Consider the following 21624-nt stretch of genomic DNA (forward strand, 5'->3'; position numbering starts at 1 on the left):
TACTTCCATACACTCTAGCTATTGTAATCTATCTATTATAAGAATAATATACGAGATCGTGACTGTACGTGGTCGCGCGCGCGCTTGCGGGCGAACGATCGATGGGAAATTAAAAACAGATTTAAAACAAGAACAAATAATAAATAACAATAACAATAAAAAAAAAAAAAAGTTTAAAAAATGGTCACACTGTCCTTCTACGTACTCCTACCACCTTAGATCACACGTTATTATAATACAAGTTTACTATAATACTCTCATTATACAGACTCCTATCCACAAGACGGCGGCACGCACGCCAAGTCCAGCCGCCGCCTATTGCATAATATTCTGCCGTGGCGTGGTCGCTGCCGCCGAGAGAAGGAACCGTCGCACGCGACAGGTGGTGGCGCGTCGCCGTTTCATTGAATCATTCGCTCGGCGTGTCCAGACGTGCGCGGTGCTCTGTCCACAGACGGGCCACTCTCGTTCGAATAAGAAATCGTACGTGTTGGTATTTCGTCGTCCTATGGTTTAGTATTTTTATTTTTTTTCGTTCTTCGTAATATTGACGATCCCCGAACGGCTGTTGTCTGTTACCTACGTATATTGTGCACTATATTGCGTTTTTTGATATTTTATAATTTCCACCATGCGAAATCTGCCGCCGCCGCCGTCGCCGATAGTATTATAATAATATCGTTTGGTTGTTCGCACGCGAGACGACCGGAAACAGTACACCATCATGATGATCAGTTCGTTTCAGAACCTGAGCGGCGCCGCCACCGCGGCCGCGTACAACCCGATGGCTTACAACCACCACGCCGGCCACGGTCAACAGCTCCATTCCGTGTACGGCGCCGCTGCCGTGGCCGCGCACCAGGCCGCCTACAACGCCGGCCAGCAGCCGGTGCCTTACCATCCGGCGGATTACGGCTCGGCGGTGCCGCCACAGCCGCCCAGGTACTACGATACGCCCAACAGGCCGGTGACCACGCCGGAACCGCCGAACCGCAAGAAACCCGTTCCGCAACAGCCGCCCGTCCAGTTCACCAGAGTCCAAAGCGGAGTGCCCGGCGGTACCTATAACAACGATTATTATGATATTAAATTTAAAAAAAAAAAAAAACACTATTGACTAAAATAACTATTACCTATAATTGTCACGCGGTTTGTCGTGTTTTTATACACGTTTGTCGTTGTGGTGGTGTTATAGAGTCCAGTCCAGTGGTCTTCAATCGGTGGGTTTCTTGCTGGCCGCGATAAGTCTTCTTCTCTACAGAGCATATTAACCAATTGTAGCTCTTTTACAAAGCTTACGTTGATCGCGAAAAATGTAGGCCTAAAAAAGTGGGTCGCGAGTTCAAAAAGGTTGAAGACCACTGTGGCACTGTTATAGACGATGTTGTGTATAAAATACGTCGCCGCAGATTAAGACGATTGGGCAGTAATTAAAGGTACTTTTTTGTCACTGTTGTCGGGCTACTGCAGTGACGTACATCACTAATTATTAATATCGGCTAAAATTATACGATGTGCGTTTGAGTGGGTGAAAATAATATTAACCGTGTGAAACGATATTACTTTCATCGTACGATTGATAATAATGTTTTTACAATGATATTACTGTATTATTAATAGGTATACATAAGTTTTAAAATAAATTTAATATTAAAATAAATACTTCAGTGACAGTAGTAGTATAGGTATAACGTTTTTAAACCGAATTCGCCACGCTGAAGATGCGTAGACAAAGATTTCAAAAGTAAACAGCCGAGTGTCTTAACGCGTGTGTGGCCACACATATTTATATAGACAACTAATTGTTGTGTAAATATCACTGTGTTGAATCACCGATTTCCATCAATTATTCAAATAGTTAGGTAAGTTTTTAAGTTTAGACGGAAGATAGGTGAGTGAGAGGTACCATTATTATATGTGTATAAAACTAAGTATACGTATACATAGTAAGCGAGAGTGTATACCTACTCTCTCTTTAATTTTAAGTTCTGCGAAATGTCGTGTAAGTACGTACAAAAAAAGGTGATACTAAAATAGCATCATAAATTATTATGCACCAAGAATATGATTAAACTAAAATCAATATTACTATGTCAAGACCAAAGTAATATAAAAAATGGATTATAAGTTGAATTAATAGTTTTTTTTTTTAAATAGATATGAACAACTTAATACTTTAGCTTGTTATCGGAAAGTTTTTTTTTTTTTTAATCTAAGTCTGAGTTGAACAAGAAAAAAAGTTTAAAAAGTAAATTTAATCGGACATTTTTATTTTTGAAAAAATATAATGGCGTATATTTCTAAATTTTTACCAATACGCTTTATAATATATTTACAATTAAATTAAGTCGATAATCCATTATGGTTGTCTTATACGCGCATGTTACGTACTATTCAATCGAGTATTCAATGTAGATACCTATACGAGAGGGTCCATCTCCTTATCCATCACTTGACGACCAACGTGTTTAAGTATTTAAACCTCTACTCAAAGTATTAGAAACAATATTAGAAGAAGTAAGCTGTTTTTTTTAACCATTTATGGGTTGTTTACAAAATTGAAATTTGTTTTTAACTTGAGATTTCAAAGGTGCCTAAATAAACCTATTACATGGTATAAAAATGTGTTCTAATTAGATTTCTCAAGGTTTACACTATTACTCGTGGTATACTTTCATAAAAGCTTCAAAACTACATTTACACTAAACTCTCTGCGATAAACCGTCTCATGCCTATTAAAAATAAAAAAAAACATGCAATGTTAATTAACTTATAATTACAACGTAACAAAATTTTTTGCATTTAATTTATATTAATGCATTCAGCACTATTGTAAGGAATTATAGAGACCGAGTTATTTATTATTATGTGATATCTATAATAATTACAACACGTATTCAAATAGTGTAGCTTCTATATTATGTTATGTAAACTTTTATAATTTCATTAGTAATCCCGCACAACTTGTTTTGATTTGGTCATCTTAAATAATAATATTATATGAACACAGAAATTATATGTCAAAAGATACCAGCTAGTACAAAAACAAGATAGATTAAACGACATCATTGTATAAGCATAGTGCAACTTCTACAAAATATTACCAAAACAATATTTACATTTTAATTACGTGTGAAAAAATTAATCTTTTCTAGATTATTATCGCTTTAAAATGTAAATAATATGCATTGTGATATATAGGTAACTGATTACAATCATAATTATTTTATGGTTTATAATAAGCTTTTTTGTATTGAGCTCCAAACATAAAAAAATATGTATAATTTTGTTCCAGGATATGATTGTTAATAAATTATAAATAAAAATAAAATTATGCGATCCATTATTTCGAAATGTTTAAAAAGATTTAACAAATAATAAAATCTAGGAACCCTGAAAACTCGTTGATATAATGATTAAGTAGTTGAATTTAAAACTTATGATATTATGCAGCTTGTAATACAACAAATACTACAAAACAATATTTATACATTTAATAATGATGATATTTATGTGATTAAGGTAAGACTTCATTGCACGCGGTACTAGACTACGACGAAGAAGAGGAGGAATCATTAGAAGATTATTACGAAGAAACATACAGTCACAGAGGAGTGACGCCAATTCAGGGTCCTATATTTTTAAGAAATGGTTCCGTGCCGGTTGTACCATTGTACGGTTACCAAAAAGTGAGCAACGGATCTCTACTACAAATACCAGTAAGTGATGTTCGTTTTATCCGCCATTTGCAGCAACTACTGCCTGCTATTGTGTACCGTAGCCCGTAGTTATAAGCGTAGGCTTAAAATATAGATAATTATACATTGGTCTAAAAAAGTATTTTATAAACCTATATATGAAATAAAATATATACGCGTAAGTAATTGAATTGGACTGAGCCCAACGAGTTTATATTGTACCATCGAAATAATAACACGCATGATGTATGGGTACATTAAATTACTATTAATTATATAATATATATTTTTTGAAATATTATAGTAAATATATATTTATAAACTTGAACTATTAAATAACGAATTACGTTCATAAAAACATAATAGCTGGTATATCGTAATAGATTAAACTTGTTACGAATAAAAATTGCCTTTTTAGTTTTGTTGTACGAAAAAAACCCAAATCAAAGTCTACGAATGTTTTCTTTTTAAAAAATGGAATAAGACAATATTTATTGGTTCACATATGGTTTTACATAATATTCTAAATAGGGCTGTATAACAATACCTACCTACCTATTTATTTATTTTATATAAATCATAAAACGTATAGGGTTGCTTACATAAACGTTTAAATATTCTTAACTATTATTTCATCCTATCAAATCAATTAAGAAAATAAAACCAACTATAATAAGTGTACTATAATTCATCGATGTTGGGTACCAATTTTAGACTTCAGGGTGGTTAGGATGTTTAAAAATGTTTTTAATTTTTAAAACGCTGGCATTTTTATTGTTTTAACCCATGTTTTACATTTTGAAAACATTTCAACAACCCTGTTATAAACGATAATGGCTATTGATTTAATAAAACATAATATATACCTACAAAATATTATTATATATTCAACTGATGTTAAGTGGTTATAGACTGTACTCTGTATAGTGTATATACTCATAATAGTCATTACTCATTAGTCATTACACATATTGTTATTAAATACGATGCTTTACACTTTTGATAGTAATTATTATAAGTTCTATGGTAATCATGACCTAGTTCAACACTAATAATTGTGCTACTGGGTATTAAGAAAATAAAAACATCGTAAATACCAATACCCCAGAGAGTGACAGTTACATGAAATGTTCATGACAAAGTTGCATAATGATCACGCAAGGACGTCCGCGACTGAGCAGGGGTAACGTGTTTTTAAAATGTTTTGGGCAGTTTTGGAAATACAACCGCATGGACCGTGGTTATCTTTCTTATAACAACACATAAAATACAGTGAAAGTAGTCCAGACACAATTATAATGTATTCACCAGGTAGAGTTCCACGCGCCATTTATCTAATTTAAACATTGCACTAAACGTATTATTATAATTGTACTTATAAATTATTATAATTCCAACGCGTGTGTCATATATGTAGGTACCTACGCACTACACCTATATATATATATATATATATATATATATAAATTTAATTTCACGACACTGGATAACTTCCAAAACTGTAAGGCGTATTCAAATTTTTGAATGAAAAAATAAAGTATATTTAATTTGACCTAACTAAAATATAAACAAAGCGTGACCTATCTTTGAATAATAAAAAAAAACAAGTATAAGATATTTGGAGATTAATAAAATATTTATCAAATTTATTAAATGGTTATTACATATTAAAATAAATTAATCAAACATTAATAAGTATTTACTAAAAAATCATCATCCTAATTAAAGTATTCTAAATCATGCGTATAGTCGTTACAATTTTAAAATCAATGATTTTTATAGCATATTAATAATTTAATAGTAGTAATAATAATAAACCACTATAAGTAATGATGTTTTTATTTGTTAATAAATTCTCTATATTATATTGCGGAAATAGATTAATAAATAATGATAGAAATTATTTTATTTTAAATATAAAAAATTTAATTCATTTTTCTATCTTTATTGATCTATACTCGTATGTTATATCTTAGTAAAATACTCAACATAAATAATTTAAATTTCCAACCGATTTTATTTTTAACAATAAAATATTTAATAAGAAAATGAATCGTATTTCTTTTTAAATTAAATTTAAAATATAAAAATTATTTTTAGTAACTTTGTAGCTACCAGATAGATTCTACCCGTTGTACATAATATAATACATACGTGGGGACAATGCGGTGCCTCATCTGATATTTGACTAAAAGAACTAAGTATAAAACTAATAAATAATATTATGAGAGTATTCCAGAAATCCAAATTATTTTATGATTTATATAATTTTTGTATTGATATTATAAATAAAACGTCCAAAATATTCTGAAATTCCATTTTGCTTTCAGGTTTAAAATAAAGTATAAAAGGAAATATAATAACGAGTAGGTAAACTATATGCTATTAATATAAATGTTTTCGAGTAGATTTATGACTATCAATTGAATATTTGAATGAATTTTCAAATATTTTACTTGTTAATCATCATCAAGGTATATTTTTAAAAGAATTGTTATTGGTTAGGCACACGACAAAACCAAAGGTGACTATATGATTTGTGAATTTTCTTATACTTAGTAAGAAGTTTCATAAAAATCTACCCCATATACAATGTGAATATATACAGCATAATATATAATAATAAAAAAACTTATACATGTCCAATCATTTAGTCATGACTCATAACTTACACATGCAAATTGTTACTTATAATCAGTGTACCTTAATATATAGGTAGGTATATACTTGTCATATTTACTTGGTAATTATTGTTTTTTAAATTGGGTCTGTAAATAAAAATGTATTTTATTGAAAAATTGAAAAAAAATATATTATATATAATACACTCGTGTTTGAAAAGAAAAAATATTTTAATTTAGGACTGAAATAATTTAGTTATTTTAAATTAAATTAATTATTTTTTGTCATAAAATCTTTGAAATCAAATCAAAAACACAAATATATTAGAAAAGAAAGGAAAAAAATAATATTGAATTACATAATTTCTGACAAGCGTACCTACATAAAATGGGTACGTATGTACTATGTACAAATGTTTATAATTAATACCTACACATATAGTGTACATAGTAATAAGTAAATCAATTAGCTGACATCAATTGCATGTTACTAAAAATTACATAATAATTATTTTACGGTAAAACCTGACTACTAGAGTACAATCTTTACAACTTTTAATAAGGGTTTACGTTTTTTTTTTTTTTTTTGATAAACACTAATACCTACAATGTATATTATTATAAATTATTTAAATATATATTTAAATATTTAAATGCTATGTTTCAGCATAGGTATGTTTAATACATATTATATATAATTAAACCGAATTCAGACTTTAAATGTGTCAACTATAGGTACAGATTAAAATGTAATTCATACATCTATTTATCTATCTATATATATCTAATATTATGTCGTTGGGTTCTATCACAGGATAGCCAACTCTCTCCTTATACCATTCATGTTTCATCACCATATTTTATTAATTATTATTATGCTTCACAATCATAAATTGTTAATTTTAAAAAATATATATAGTAGTTTGTCAAATAACATGAAACGTAATAGCTATAAAATAATGAAATCTATGTACCTATTATATTATAACAATGATAAATATGATCTAACAAAAATGATCGTTAAAACGAGAAACATAATGCAAACAGTGATTAGATATTCGAACTGTAAAAATTCTATAAACTATTCTATATAAATAATACCAGTATAGACAAATTAAAATTCTATGTGTTGGACCACAGCCTATAGATCTACTTAAAACGTTATTTTGTATTAATTATTGCAGTTGAATTTATCATACAAATTGTGAAAAACTAGTAAAAAGTGAAAAAAAATTCTGCAATTTATGGTTTATAAACAAAATATATCGTGGCCATTCTATTGTTTTATTTTATGTTCAGAAAAAATATTATCTCAGGACTTATTCTAAAGCGAATTTAGCATAATGTATTGCTTAGCTAAGAAAACTAGATAAAAAATATGTTTTGTATAGGTAATTGATAATTTAATAATAATAATAATATATTACTATAACAATTAACAATATTAACTCTATTATATTTTTAATTTGTATTAAATTAAATATTTTTCAATATAAACGAAGGAATATATTATGCGAATGGCATACTGAAAAATATTAATATTTTAGACAATATAAGATAAAAAAAAACATACATACCTACATCAAAAAACGTAGAATTAAAAATTATTGAAACTCAAATGTAATTTGAATATTTTCAAAATAGTCATCAGTGTAAAAAAAGCACTGTTATTTTTTCTTATTTGGTGAATAAACAGGGTATTGGCAGAAACAGAAAGATAAACTTTGGTGGAATCCAGTGACACCTGATGCAATAGTAAAACTATGTGCTTATAAAATAATTACCTTTACAACTATGGATAGACACTAATGGATTTCACAAATAACTATACACCAAATGTCTAATGAACATACAATTTTCGGGTACATATTGGTTTTTAATAGATAGTATCTATAGATATTTATTTAACCTCGATCAAGCGACATGACATTACCACACTGTGTTTTATATGAACATTCCAATATATCCAACTCGAATTATATTTACATTTTTATCTAATATGCAGGTACTTAATAGTGTCCTTGTTAAAATATACTAATATAAGTCAACAAATTTTGTTTGGTATAAGTAATAAATACATGGTATTTTATTATTTGATTATGATTGGTGAAATGAAACTAATATAAAAAAGCAATTTATGTTCCGTTGTAAAAAAAAGTTTAAAATAAATTCAATTCATTAGTTTACGACAGCAATTCCAAAACATTTTTATTCACGGAAATTTTAAAAAAACTTAAAATTCCAATGTTAAATTTAAAATAACGATAATTCATGATGATCAATACATGCAATACAACTAACAGTTTTTTATGTGTCCAGGACTACATGAAACATAATATAGTTCCCCTAACCGCTGGTATATCTACACATATGAGTAGTACGATTCTTTTTAAATTAAATTCTAAGCTAATTAATTTGTATTATCAAAATAATATTTTATAATTGTTATTTATTTATATTAATAATACGAGTTTTTATAAATAATAATATTATAATCTATTTTTGTATTTTTTAAATAACAAATAGAAAAAATATTCGTATATTTAATAATTATTTTATAAAATGTCATCTTACTTACAGGTATTTTGGACTGCTCTTTCGTTTGCCTTAGGATATGAAATTGGTGGAGATGTGATTCGTGGAACTCCGTGTATTAAACGAAACCATCAATTGTTTTGTCCGACAGCAGGAAAAAGTTACCCAGTGTAAGTAAGTAGTAGCTAAACTACCCTCTTGATTGTATACATACATTATTATTATTTTCGAGGATACTATATATAATAGGTAGACATATTTTTAAACAGATGTATTATTAAATAAATTTATATTATAACTTATAAGCACACGAATGTTACAATAATATATTATCATTAGTAAATGTTTTTTCTTTTCTCTACAATAAATCAATAATGTTCAGGATACTTGAAATAGCATCACTATTTGACATGGATTAGTTGAACGTGAAAAACAAACACATAATTTTACTATATGCACGAGTCACGAAGTATGACATCATAGTCCGTGATTTAAGTCTACTTATAAGTTAAGATACAAAGATTAAGACTCAGAGCAAACGGTATAATTTTTTTTTGTTTGTAAGATAAATTTACCTACCTTTAAAAAACATTTGATTTCAAAAGTTTCTAAGTGTATAATTATAAGATATTTTTTCTTTGTTAAATCCAGAGACCGAATCGACAGATTCATCGATGAAAATAAGGCACTCATGAAACGAATGTATGGTGATTTCGAAATGATGGAGAACGGACCGTTCCCTAAGGCTCGGAATAGAAGACAAGACTCTAGTTTTTCGGATAATCAATCGAAACCGAATAAGCTACCGACCAGAGGTCAGCCTGCGGATTCTGGAAGGTATTAGCTTTATAATACATAATATATTAGGTATAAATATTATAATATTATGTACTTGCTGAAATGCTGACTGTTATGCAAATGAGTTATTATAAGTGATAGATAGGTATTACCAATGCGTTCAACACAATGCTATCGTTATTATTACAATCGCCTACCTATATTTCTATATACATCAGATATTCAATTATTACATTCAATGGGCCACTGTGCCTGTGCATACTTAATAAAACATAAGTATATACCTAATAACCCTTGACATAACCAAAAATCGGGAGTGTCATGGAGGCCCATATGGCCGTGTAATAAATGTACCTAAATAACATTAAGCTTAAATAAATATATGTTCGATGTATATTGTATATAATAGCCAGAAGTCAGTGATTAAACATTATAATACATCTGCCTAATAAAGAATTCTCTATAGCCTATAGATTTTGTTTAATAATCTTTAAACACTGAAAATACCCTAAAATAATATTCTTAACTGGGTCGTCTAACTTACACCAACGTCAACAACTCGGCATGTTATAATATTATTGTTTTTATTTCTTCATACTATATGTTAATTGTTTTCGTAACATGTTTTCATAATTCATAATGATTCAATATTAATAATATAATTATGAACATTTCTATAATACAAGTTAGTACCAATAAACCATATAAACAATATGTTTTTGTTTATTCGTTAATTTGGCTAGTTAGCTTTTAGGGAATACAATTCAAGGTGTAAAACATTAAGTAAATGGTTTTTGTCATCAAACTAATAAGTAGCAACCTAGAGCAAATCAATTTAGAATATTTATCCTAAGCTACACTTTAAGGCACTACAACTCATAACTATCAAATTTTAAAATTTTAAATAATCTTATATAGTATACAAGACAAAACTATCGATATTTATTATAACTGTTATAATTAAATCAATCTATAAATAATACATTATAATATTGTAAGTACTTAATTAACTAATATTGTGACATTGTGTAATAATATTATAAATTATAATTATTTATTTAATAAAATAATTTTTTTCGTTAATATTTTATAAAAACTTAAAAGGTATACCTATTAGACATATCTATTTGAACATATTTTAGTAAAACACAGTGATTAACTATTAGTTTATTATATTAACTTATAGAATAAACATTCTATGCAAATATGTTATGTATAGTCAGTGGCATAGACAGGAATTTTCATTGGGAGGAAGGGATATATATTATATATATATATCCCAAAGAACTAGCTTATTTTCATAAAAAAAGTTATTTTATTTTTTCTATTACCGGTAAAATGTATAAAGTATATAAAAAAAAAGGTCATAGGGGGATGCATCCCCTATAACCCCCTGTATCTACACCCATTGGTATAGTACTATACATATTGAAAAAAGGTTCTAAAATATTTATTTTGTTCGAGATCTCGCCATAAGTCAAAATATTTTAACGAAAAAAGTCTACACGATTGACATACGATACATTCAAATATTATCATTTATTAGAGTAATAATTAACAAAAGTGTCTATCTGTACCTACTACCTATACTTCAGTCATATAATAAAAATCATATTATAATTCAATAATATTGTAATTAATGAAATTCCATAGGGTAAAATATTTGAGTTTATAATACTTACTAATCTACCGAATACACAAAACCATTTAAATTTTATAGAATGTATCTATAATTTTGTATACAAAAATTTAACATAAAATAATATGTAGACTTGCACAATGTATTATCTAGTGACTAGTATACTTCCTTAAACGTCAAACCTTATAAAATATTTGAGATAAATTTACCTACCTAAGTTCTAAATGGAATCATTTAATAATTATACTATTATTTGACTTCATCATAGCGGGCAAACATAAATTTATTTGTCTTAAAAAAGGAGAAACATTCTTGAAGCATTATTTAGGCATTATATTTTAATCATAACTATTGGAATTGTAAATTAAGTAGAATGCGTACGTATATACTATATAATATTATGACTAGGTACGTGGTTTTTTGAAAAACATTTGATAAATTTGAGGGTACTACCCGGCAGGCACCTAAATGGATCCTTAAGTATTAGGTTTGCTCTTTGGATATCTAAATTTTAAATAATGTAAGAAGTTAATAATAAAGTTAAATATATTACTTTCAAAATATAAAGACAATAACCAGTGGCGTAAGCGTAATTAAGAGGGATCCGCGTGCAGACACAAATGGGCCCGTTCATTTATAGTGGTCCCAAAGTAATACAATGTTTTTATTTTAATAATGTATAATAAATTGTTTAACTATTAATTTTTTTAATAGGTAATTTAAAATTATTATATTATTTGAATTAATAAAACATGCAATAATATTTTTAAAACGTTTATAAAATAATTTTAGTAAAATTAAAACACCCTCTCCTCACTCAAATCTCCCTATATACTGCCTGAATGAAGGAGGGCTGTTAAAAACTTCACTTCCGGTGTCAAATTTTTAAGTTACACCACTAACAATAACTGCTTATATATTTTATCTCATATACAATATAGGTATACATATTACTTTATATTGATGTTTAATCTTACAGGATAGATTCTTGTGAATCTAAAGTAGAAGTGGTCACTCCGTATTGGGCTTCGAACAGCGTGGGTAAAACCAGAGCGATTGTTAACACCGAACACTTCGAACAAGCTATTCATCAAGAAGTCTGCACGTGAGTCGACAACATAAAATAAAATAACTTATTCATATATACATAACTATAGCTATAAATATTCTTAATTCTAACGCAAGACTAACTTAAGAAATAATATAAATTAAAAATACATCATTTTTTCTTAAAAAATCCCCTAGTGTATTGTGTATAAACCTATGTAAATATTAACAAACGTTATAGTTTATGATTGACAACCACTAACCGTAACATACCTTAATTTTTCTTAATATACCTATTTGACACTTGTTAAATTTATCCTAAATATGGCTTGACCAGAAATTACTAGAAATAACGATTAACACTTATTATTATTACAGTAAGACGCTGACGGGACGCTGTTCTGGGGACTGTGGATGTGAACAAAAGTATAAATGGCACAGGCTGTTAGCGTATGATCCCGACAACGATTGTAAAGGGATATTTATGGATTGGTTTTTGTTCCCGTCTTGCTGTGTATGTCGATGCGATTCAACAACCCCGAACAATGTTTAGCAAAAATCGTTATTGCTCGCAAATAACTTTGTACTTATTATTATATTATATTATATTATATACATATTACTTATAGATATATATTTATTATCCTTTAGTATAGCTGTTTAGGTCTTTATGAATAATACCTACGCTTATATTATAACGTTTCATATACATATATTTATATTATATTCACTATTCAGCGTCTATTTAATATAATATGCTTAGATACGTACGTCTATGAAATTGTCATATAAGCATGTACAAGAAATTTTTGTTAGGTCTTGGAAGTAATCCTCTTACCAGTAATAACTTATAAAGTTTAAATTTATAATATTTTATTAGTACCTGCAACCTAGGTATAAAATATTATTATATTATGTTGTTTACTTGTGAAATGTCATTTTTACTACAGAATCCGTAAATTTTTATTTCTTAATAACAGTTGTAAAAACATGAATTATAATGATTAATTTAAACATGTTAGAAAGGTACCTACCTACTTTTATATTTCTTTTAAACTACCAAATACACAGTATAAACAAGCGTTTAAGTTTTAAAATATCTTAATACTAAGAAATGTTTTCATTCAAAATAATATCGAACGGAATTAAGTGTTTATAAAAAATGACTATGTATACTTAAAGATGTTTACAACTGTATAAAAATATTTTTATGTTATAATCATTTGATTACATATAAAATACATATATTATATTACTTAAACTATTAACAAATTTGTTATTTTGTAAACTTTTTTAACCATATTGTAAAATTGTAATAATAGGTATTTAATGTGTATCGTACATACCATAAATAGCGTATAATATGTAATACTGATTTTTTTCACAGGTTCTGGTGTCTGTAGTCTGTTCCATCATAAGCAATGATAATAACTATTTACGTTTCTATTTAGGTACATGTAGTCAAAAACCAGCAGGCTTTCGTATGACATCTTACGCCTCAGCTAAAAAAAAATTTAAGCAGGCCTATACATTGATAAATGGGATATTAAACATTTACACCGGAACAGATATGATCTATTGTAATATACTACTTTATATACAATATACATATACCTATATATATTATAAATATAATTTAAGCTTCTTTATATTTTTATAAGATAAACTTCTTTTTTCATATATTTGTTTGTCTCTGGATTAAAATAAGATCCTTAAATAGTTCATAGATACAACTTTTATTTCAAACACAATTAATGATAAATCTTCTTTAATCTCTTTTAGTTAATGAATTATAATAACAACAAGTAGAAAATTACGATTCTAAACTCTAAAGTATACAAAATTTGCTTAATAATTTAAACATCGTAAAAAACCCCATAAGGAAAATACAGATGATTATATTATTTTTAAGTTCGTTAATAAATTAATATCTAAATCAAATATTAAATTTAACAATACATTTTTCAAAATATTAAAATATATTTTAAGTTAATTAAGACAATTTAATTTTAATAATTTTTTTTTATTGTGTTGATAAAACTTTCACCTACCCCTTGGTCGAAAAAACAGAAAATTTAATGCAAAATCCCACACAAGTTCTAATGAAAATTTAAATATTAACAAAACACATATGAAGAAATAATTTATTTGTATAATTACACACATTTTAATCTATACCTCTTTAGTCTATACTCCCAACTCCCGAGTCCTCGAACCTATTTATTCTAATACCTACGTCGTTATTGACATTAATAAAAGCTACTATAAAAAGTATCTTCGGATACAAAAAAAAAAAAAATACATCATTGTAAAAACAATAGGTACATTCATTCGTACATTCATCGCAGTATTGCATCACACAAACCTTAAAATATATATATGTACCTATGTTTAACTGTAACTATCAAGGCCAGAATATTTGTAGCCGATATTTTCATTATTTATTACTGATAAATATTGAAACAAAAATGAAAAATTCGATTTATATGAATATTCCTGAAAAATGTACTTACTAATGATTAACATTTTATTACAAATAGAAATATAACATATTACAATATAGTAATATAATTATGTAAATATAAATATATTTGTGCTGTAAATAAGGGTACTATAATTAATAGTTGTCTATTGCCTTTAAAATAGTTATTACTTATTAGTTAAGTAAATTTTTCTGTATCACAAACAAGTTTTATGAGCAAAGTGAGCAGACCAAATTGATGTAGTTATGCTCACAATGTTTAAATAATTCTTTATTCTATTTTCCATTGAACTAAAATTACACTTGGTGATGAAATAATCATATAGGTATAATTGGTCCATTAGTTATTTCTCCTCTAATTTTCTAATATGGTGGTCTGTGGAAAAAATAAAACCTTGGTCAATGATGAAATAAATAAGTAACTTTAGGATACTTGGAGGTACCTAATGTGCCAATATCGAAGAAAAATATAAATCTATTGAAACAATTTCTAAGCATACCATTGTTACTTAATCATTAATCCATTTCTGATGAAAGTTTTTTAACTTAAGATATCAATATGTTATTACATTTTCAATAGGTAAATCAAAGGTAATATACAACTCACAAGCCTAGAGTTGATATTAATGGTTTTATATTACTTACGTGTTATGCAAGCAGTGCCAGATCTAGGAGAGAGGGGGGAAGTGGATATCTTTGCCCTGGGCACGGGGTTAAGACGCGTAGGTGTAAGGGCGTACTTAAGTATTGACAACCCGCACACTAATAGTATATAAGGGCGCTAAATTTATATTAGCCCCGAGTTGTCAAATATCCTGGATCTGATACTGTATGCAAGAACTATGAATAAATAATTTATTTTATGACATTATAATGCAATTTCAGGCAGAAGCATATTTGAATGGTATATATGGATAAATTCAACTATCTTTTATAATTGGGACTTGTTTATTTTTATGTATTTATAAAAGTGCATTAAATAAAAATTAAAAATGAATATTAGTGTCAAAAAATTTCTATAGATATATAATGGCCAACATTTAGATATACTACTACATTATGAATACAATGTAACCAAATACTCATACTTTTTTATTTGTGGAATTTTACTAGACTAAATAATACCAAGAAATTCCAATCAGTAATATTTTTTTAATAAATAGTTTTAAAGAAAATTGGACTCAAGTGAATTAATAACGTTCATATTTATACGATTTATGTAAACTAAGGTGAAGAAAAAAAAATAATATACCTACCGTGAATTAAATTCTTAACATATTATTATGACACTATTTTATAGATAATACACATTATAATAAAGAAAGGAAATGCTTAGTTTATCATAAGGAGAAAATATTAATAAATAAATCTTTAACAATTATTTTATGAAAAGCATTATTTCAGTATACTCTTGTTAAAGATAGATGGTATGCATAGTTAATGACATAAGAATATGTAAATTTATAAAAATTATAAAAAGCAATAAGCAATGAAATTTGCAAGTAGTTAATAATAATTATTTATATATTTTAGTATTTTATTAATACCCACAAAGCTAGTTATACAATAAATAATTGTGAATAGTCTAACACTAGTGCCATCAAGCTATTGAGGCATTCACTGTGTCATGCCATGCCCTTATTAAATTGCCATTAGACATATTTTTATTCAATAGCACTTTTTATTAATTTATGCTAGGTATAAAATAAATATTTAATATATTATTTATCAAGCATAAATGCATAATTATTATTTATTATAGGACCTACTCTGTTGAAATTGTTAATAAAACAAATAAGTATATTAATAATTAACATAAACACTACACATATATGGATAAAAATATTTCACTCTAAATAAGAAATTAAGATTTATGAATTACAAATAGGAAATTAATGAAACATGGTCAAAAATAATTACTAAATTAAAATATAGGAAAGCTTAAAAATACTAAATAAAATACCATTTTTATTTATACACTTGCATACTCATTTTACTTTATGTATATAATACATACCTACAAAAAATATATGTATATAAAACAAAAATAAATTAAACAAAATGTTTATAATATAACCCGTAAGTTTTTTTAATTACACAAAATATGTTAAATTTAATAACCATACTTACTTCCCAAAATCACTGGTTTTTTTTTTTTTTGGTTTAAATTAAACCTAAAATAATTATTATTTGTTAATAAAATAACACTAAATAATATTCATTTTTCTATTATAAAAATGTTACAATTTCAGATCATTTATTCGAATTATAATTACTAAAATTATTGAGAAAATGGAAAACTGTATGATTTTGTACGTTCAACATTTTAAAGACATCAAACAATAAAATTCAAAATTGGAATGATTTAAACAAATATTACTCTGTCTTTATTGGCTGAACTTGAACAACGTAAAAATATATTTTCTACCATTTTGAAAACTTCATCAGAACTTTTAGAGGCATCAACTTTAGCATGAATTCCTAAAACAACATTTCAATTAAAATATTTATTTTTAATTACAACCAATAATTTTCACAAACCTTTTTTCTGATAATAATCTATCAATGGAGATGTTTGTTTATGATATGATTCAAGACGTTTTTTTAAAGCATCCACATTATCATCAGCACGGCGAATTAATGACTCACCAGTTACCTAAAAGTTATAAATACACATTTAGAAACTACACACTATTCCAAATAAATTGACCTGCTAGACAAATAAAAAATGGTCAGGGGTACACATCTTCTAACCATCGGAGACCAACCACAAGGCATCTTTATTCTGACCCACAAAAGAAGTAAAATGTCTCCTAACCAAAACACATCTAATTTTATGGGCAATATTAGTATGTCACCAGCTATCACATAGTGAGAAAAACTGTGCCACTTCCATCAGTCTATAATCTATATGTACGAAACAGTTAACTACTCTCGCGGGCTGAAGTGTAGCATCCAGAAGCTCAATATGCATGTACAAAAGTGAGTCAACTTATTTAAAATACAGTATATAATAGGTAATATAATTATATTTGATTATATTCTTTAAAAATTAAATTATTAAAATATTATATCAAAATTTAAGCTTACATCATCTTTCATATGAACTTTTGGTGGATGGAATTCGTCATGATAAGATCGGCCGCTAGCAGGGTGTATCAAACGCCCTGTTATACGACGTACCAATAAACTGTCACTAATGTTAAACTCGATCACAGAGTCTAACTGGGTTTTACGTTTTTCTAAAAGATTGTCCAGCTAAAGATTAAATTAAATTAAATATTAGATAGGTACTTAAGTTATCGGAAATAATTATATATTTTTTTGTTTTACTTTTTCAGCTTGAGGTACTGTTCGTGGGAAACCATCTAATAAGAATCCTTGTCTACATTCTGGTCTATCTAAATTTTGATCAATCAAATCCACAACTAGATCATCACTAACCAGATTACCTAAAATTCAAAAATAATTAAAATCAAATTATTATTTACTTCTATAAATATTAAATAATAACTAAGAATAATTTGAATTAAATATTTCAGGGACAATATATTACATAAAATGTAATTTAAAATACTTAATTAGCAAGTATAAAACAATCTTATCAAAACAAAATTGATGTGTATAAAAATGGGTTTTTATCATGATATTGTAAATGGTTTAATTTATATAATATATATACAAGATGAAAAAATATATTTAATATTACAACAAATACACAGACATTATTAAATATCTTTGAGATAAATAGACACCTACTATTAATGCCACTCTCAATTAAATAATTTTGAACAATACATCAAAAATTCAAAAATAATATATGAATATTAAATAAATATACATATATACATGGGTGCCCATAAAAAACATTTTAGGGGGGGTCAAAATAAAAAAATTCTCAAATGTAAGGTAATAAAGATAATAATAATATTATGGTAATATTTATCGAGCTACAAGTTTTAAATATTTTTTGTCCAGGGGGGGGGGCAAGTGCCTCACCATCTTGCCCCTCCCAATGGGCGTCCATGCATATATATTATAGCAGGTCATAACTATAAGTTAATAATATAAATGGAAAATTTAGTGGTATAAAATAAATTGTTTTACAGTTGAAAAATTATAAAATTTGCAAAATGTAGGTATAGCTAAGACTTAAAAATTTAATACAAAATTCTTCAAACCTTCATACTGAAATCGCAAAGAAATATAAAAGCACAATTTTTTTCTAGACATTTTAAATTTAAATTTGTATATTTAAACTATGGAAAACAAATTTATTTATTATAGTTTGAAAAAATTATTTGTAGGGAAATGTAACTTTTACATATTATTTTATATTTTATATTTTATACGCATGTTGATATTTTTTTTGCAATGTTGTATGCAAAAATTAATCTAGTCTACAATAATAATAATAATAATAAAATAAATTATTGTATCTAATAATAAAATCAAAAACCAACATGGAATATAGGTACTAAATGACTAAATGTTATTGGCTGATAATAGTTTCCGCTCAGAATTGTTTTTTCATATACAATGATATATTGTTGAATTCAAATTTAACAAATCCATCATAGTGACACACTCAACACCCATTGAAAAGTAGAGCAGTACTCACTTGCCCACCTTTTTAAAAAAAAAATTAGCGCAATTTTAATTTAAAGTAGGTATCACAAAATGACCATGCAATAAAAGGCCTTATTGAATAACAATAATAATTCTTGTCTTTAATAAATTATAATTAGTTTCTAGATGCATTTATAATTTATATATAACCTTATTAAATTCATAATAATATAGGGCATGAGTACATGATATATCAATGTTATTATAATAATTTTTAATATGATTTAAACCAACTAATCATGTATTTTATAATTGTTTCAAGGTATTCATAACAATGATGATAATATTAAAAACTTTAAACACACATGTATTGTTATTTAATAAAATATGTATTAAATAATAAATATAATATAGGTTAAATACAAACAAGTATTTAAACAAAAAAGTATAAATAGTATTGTTAAACAGTGAGTTTTGAAATAACTAGTAGTAATAATAGTTCACTGTTGAAAAAAACCTTCAAAGATAAAGTACAAAATTGTACATTGAACATAAAATCATAAAAATACTAGCATAATATATTATATAATATTTTTTTTTTTTTGTTATAATGCTACAGAAAAACCTTAAAACAGTTAGAATAGCAAGAATTAAATCCAATACTAGTTAATAGCTATGTCATTTTTATTATTTAGAAAAACTTAAGATCTCAATATTTAAAAAAAAACCTTGCTAGCCTCCTACTGCAAACATAGCTCTTGGTGGGGGTCTAACTGTCTAACAAAAACTGGTCATTGGAGAGGTTTTGACTAAACAGAATATAAATAATATGACCTCTAAATTACATAAAGAAAATATAGTTACCTAAATATTTACTCATTAAAAAAAAAAATGAATAAATATGATAAGCTTACTAATATATATATATATATTTTTTTTTTTTTTGAATAATTTATATAAATTTAGATTTGTGATAGACAATTTCATAAAAGTTATTTTGAACTTATACTTAGGCTATTTAAATGTTAAAATATAATAAATACCAACTACACATTTTTTTAAATCAGTTAATTTATTTTTAAGTGAATTAAATATCAAAAATAAATTATATAGGTAATTATAATATTTAAATCAATTTGTTGTTTAAACTTGGAAGAATTGTAAAAAATTTAACCGAAGAAGCTGTGTTAAAAACACATCACATCAAGTATAAATTTTTTAAACTTAAACCTATTCTTGTTTGATAAATAAATAAAATAAATTTTTGTTGAAAATGAGAAATTGTGAAATACAATGAAACAATCTACATGACCAATCGAGAAGAAGGGAAACTGGAGTTGGGAATTTTGTAAGGGGTTTGGATAAATCCAATTTTGTTCAAACCATCATTGATAATTACCTGATTCTATGACTTTTTTTACTCTCTGACCCAGTTCCGAGCCAGAAGCCACTTCAGAGCGCAACATGTCTCCGGTGGACAAATGACACGAGTAAAATTTCTGCAACAGTTTTGGTGCCTAAAAAAGTTAAAAAGGAAAAATAAAAAAATTAATGAAAATAAACTATCACCAGTATCGTTGTTAAAAAAAAAAACAACTAAGAATATCATGAAAAACTAATCTACCTGTGTCCCCTTGCCCGAACCGGGTGGTCCGAGCAAAACTGCATTAATGCCGGGTAGTTTGACGTCTTCTTCGGGTAACGTTCTTACAGCGGCCAGGGGTGGCATGGCGTGTATTGGGACAACGGGTAACTTATGAAATGACCGTTGGTTGAAGGTAAGTGAGCGGACCTCAAAGGTTGGTCGTTCGAGGGATGAGCTTCAGCGCGATCACTGTAGCGGACCAAACGTTTAATAACGGACGAACAAACGCACCGCAAGTCACAACCGCGTGATAGTAGCAAATGATGACGACAACTTACAGAGTACCGACTACCGAGTACTGAGTACTGACAACCGACAAGGTGTCAAGGTGATTCATTGATAATATTTGTTATCAATACACCTTGGTCGTACGATGGGTACCGTATACGTTTCCGAATCGTGACGAACCATATCCAAGTGAGGTTAAGCCGATCAGCCGTTTTCGGAGATAACAGCGGCTCTGATAACATGTAAAATAGTACATATCAACAATATATACGACTATAATTATAGAGCACCCACTATGCGGGAAGCGGGAATTTAAAACTTGAAAACAGTGAAAGTGAATTGACCTATCTACTATCAAATTT

General features: G+C 27.2%; 2 protein-coding genes across 6 annotated transcripts; one reads left to right on the plus strand and one right to left on the minus strand.

The window, feature by feature from the left end:
• Positions 1 to 285: 285 nt before the first annotated feature.
• Positions 286 to 14298, plus strand: LOC114131248 (protein spaetzle 3). Its single transcript, XM_050202601.1, has 6 exons — positions 286 to 1058; positions 3523 to 3719; positions 8900 to 9024; positions 9506 to 9691; positions 12271 to 12396; positions 12717 to 14298. Exons 1-6 carry the CDS (start codon positions 725 to 727, stop codon positions 12889 to 12891), a joined length of 1143 nt encoding a protein of 380 aa, XP_050058558.1. The 5' UTR covers positions 286 to 724; the 3' UTR covers positions 12892 to 14298.
• Positions 14299 to 14468: 170 nt separating this feature from the next.
• On the minus strand, positions 14469 to 21371 carry LOC114131253 (adenylate kinase). 5 transcript variants are annotated; one of them, XR_007604737.1, is made up of 9 exons: positions 21014 to 21370; positions 20789 to 20906; positions 18154 to 18272; positions 17911 to 18078; positions 17362 to 17476; positions 17201 to 17301; positions 16951 to 16994; positions 15466 to 15660; positions 14469 to 15196 (listed from the first exon to the last, which is right to left on the minus strand). XR_007604737.1 is itself a non-coding variant. In XM_050202602.1 (8 exons), exons 1-7 carry the CDS (start codon positions 21116 to 21118, stop codon positions 16989 to 16991), a joined length of 732 nt encoding a protein of 243 aa, XP_050058559.1. In that variant the 5' UTR covers positions 21119 to 21370; the 3' UTR covers positions 14469 to 15196; positions 16951 to 16988. The 5 variants fall into 5 exon arrangements, 4 of the variants coding, with proteins under 4 accessions (XP_050058559.1, XP_027852227.1, XP_027852229.1 ...); XM_050202602.1 differs by lacking the exon at positions 15466 to 15660; XM_027996426.2 differs by lacking the exons at positions 15466 to 15660; positions 16951 to 16994 and having other exon boundaries at positions 21014 to 21371.
• Positions 21372 to 21624: the final 253 nt, after the last annotated feature.

The sequence above is a fragment of the Aphis gossypii genome, chromosome 3 (assembly GCF_020184175.1).
Source record: "Aphis gossypii isolate Hap1 chromosome 3, ASM2018417v2, whole genome shotgun sequence".
NCBI lineage: Eukaryota > Metazoa > Arthropoda > Insecta > Hemiptera > Aphididae > Aphis > Aphis gossypii.

What these genes read in the sequence shown, in the direction of transcription:
- LOC114131248 (XM_050202601.1), top strand. Translation starts at nt 725, where the DNA reads ATGATGATCAGTTCGTTTCAGAACCTGAGCGGCGCCGCCACCGCGGCC. An exon ending in GATCTCTACTACAAATACCA is followed by an intron (nt 3,720 to 8,899) that starts GTAAGTGATGTT and finishes TCTTACTTACAG; the next exon opens with GTATTTTGGACTGCTCTTTC. An exon ending in GCAGGAAAAAGTTACCCAGT is followed by an intron (nt 9,025 to 9,505) that starts GTAAGTAAGTAG and finishes TGTTAAATCCAG; the next exon opens with AGACCGAATCGACAGATTCA.
- LOC114131253 (XM_027996426.2), bottom strand. Translation starts at nt 21,118, where the DNA reads ATGCCACCCCTGGCCGCTGTAAGAACGTTACCCGAAGAAGACGTCAAA. An exon ending in AAAAAAAGTCATAGAATCAG is followed by an intron (nt 18,273 to 20,788) that starts GTAATTATCAAT and finishes TTTGAATTTTAG; the next exon opens with GTAATCTGGTTAGTGATGAT. An exon ending in AGATTATTATCAGAAAAAAG is followed by an intron (nt 17,302 to 17,361) that starts GTTTGTGAAAAT and finishes ATGTTGTTTTAG; the next exon opens with GAATTCATGCTAAAGTTGAT.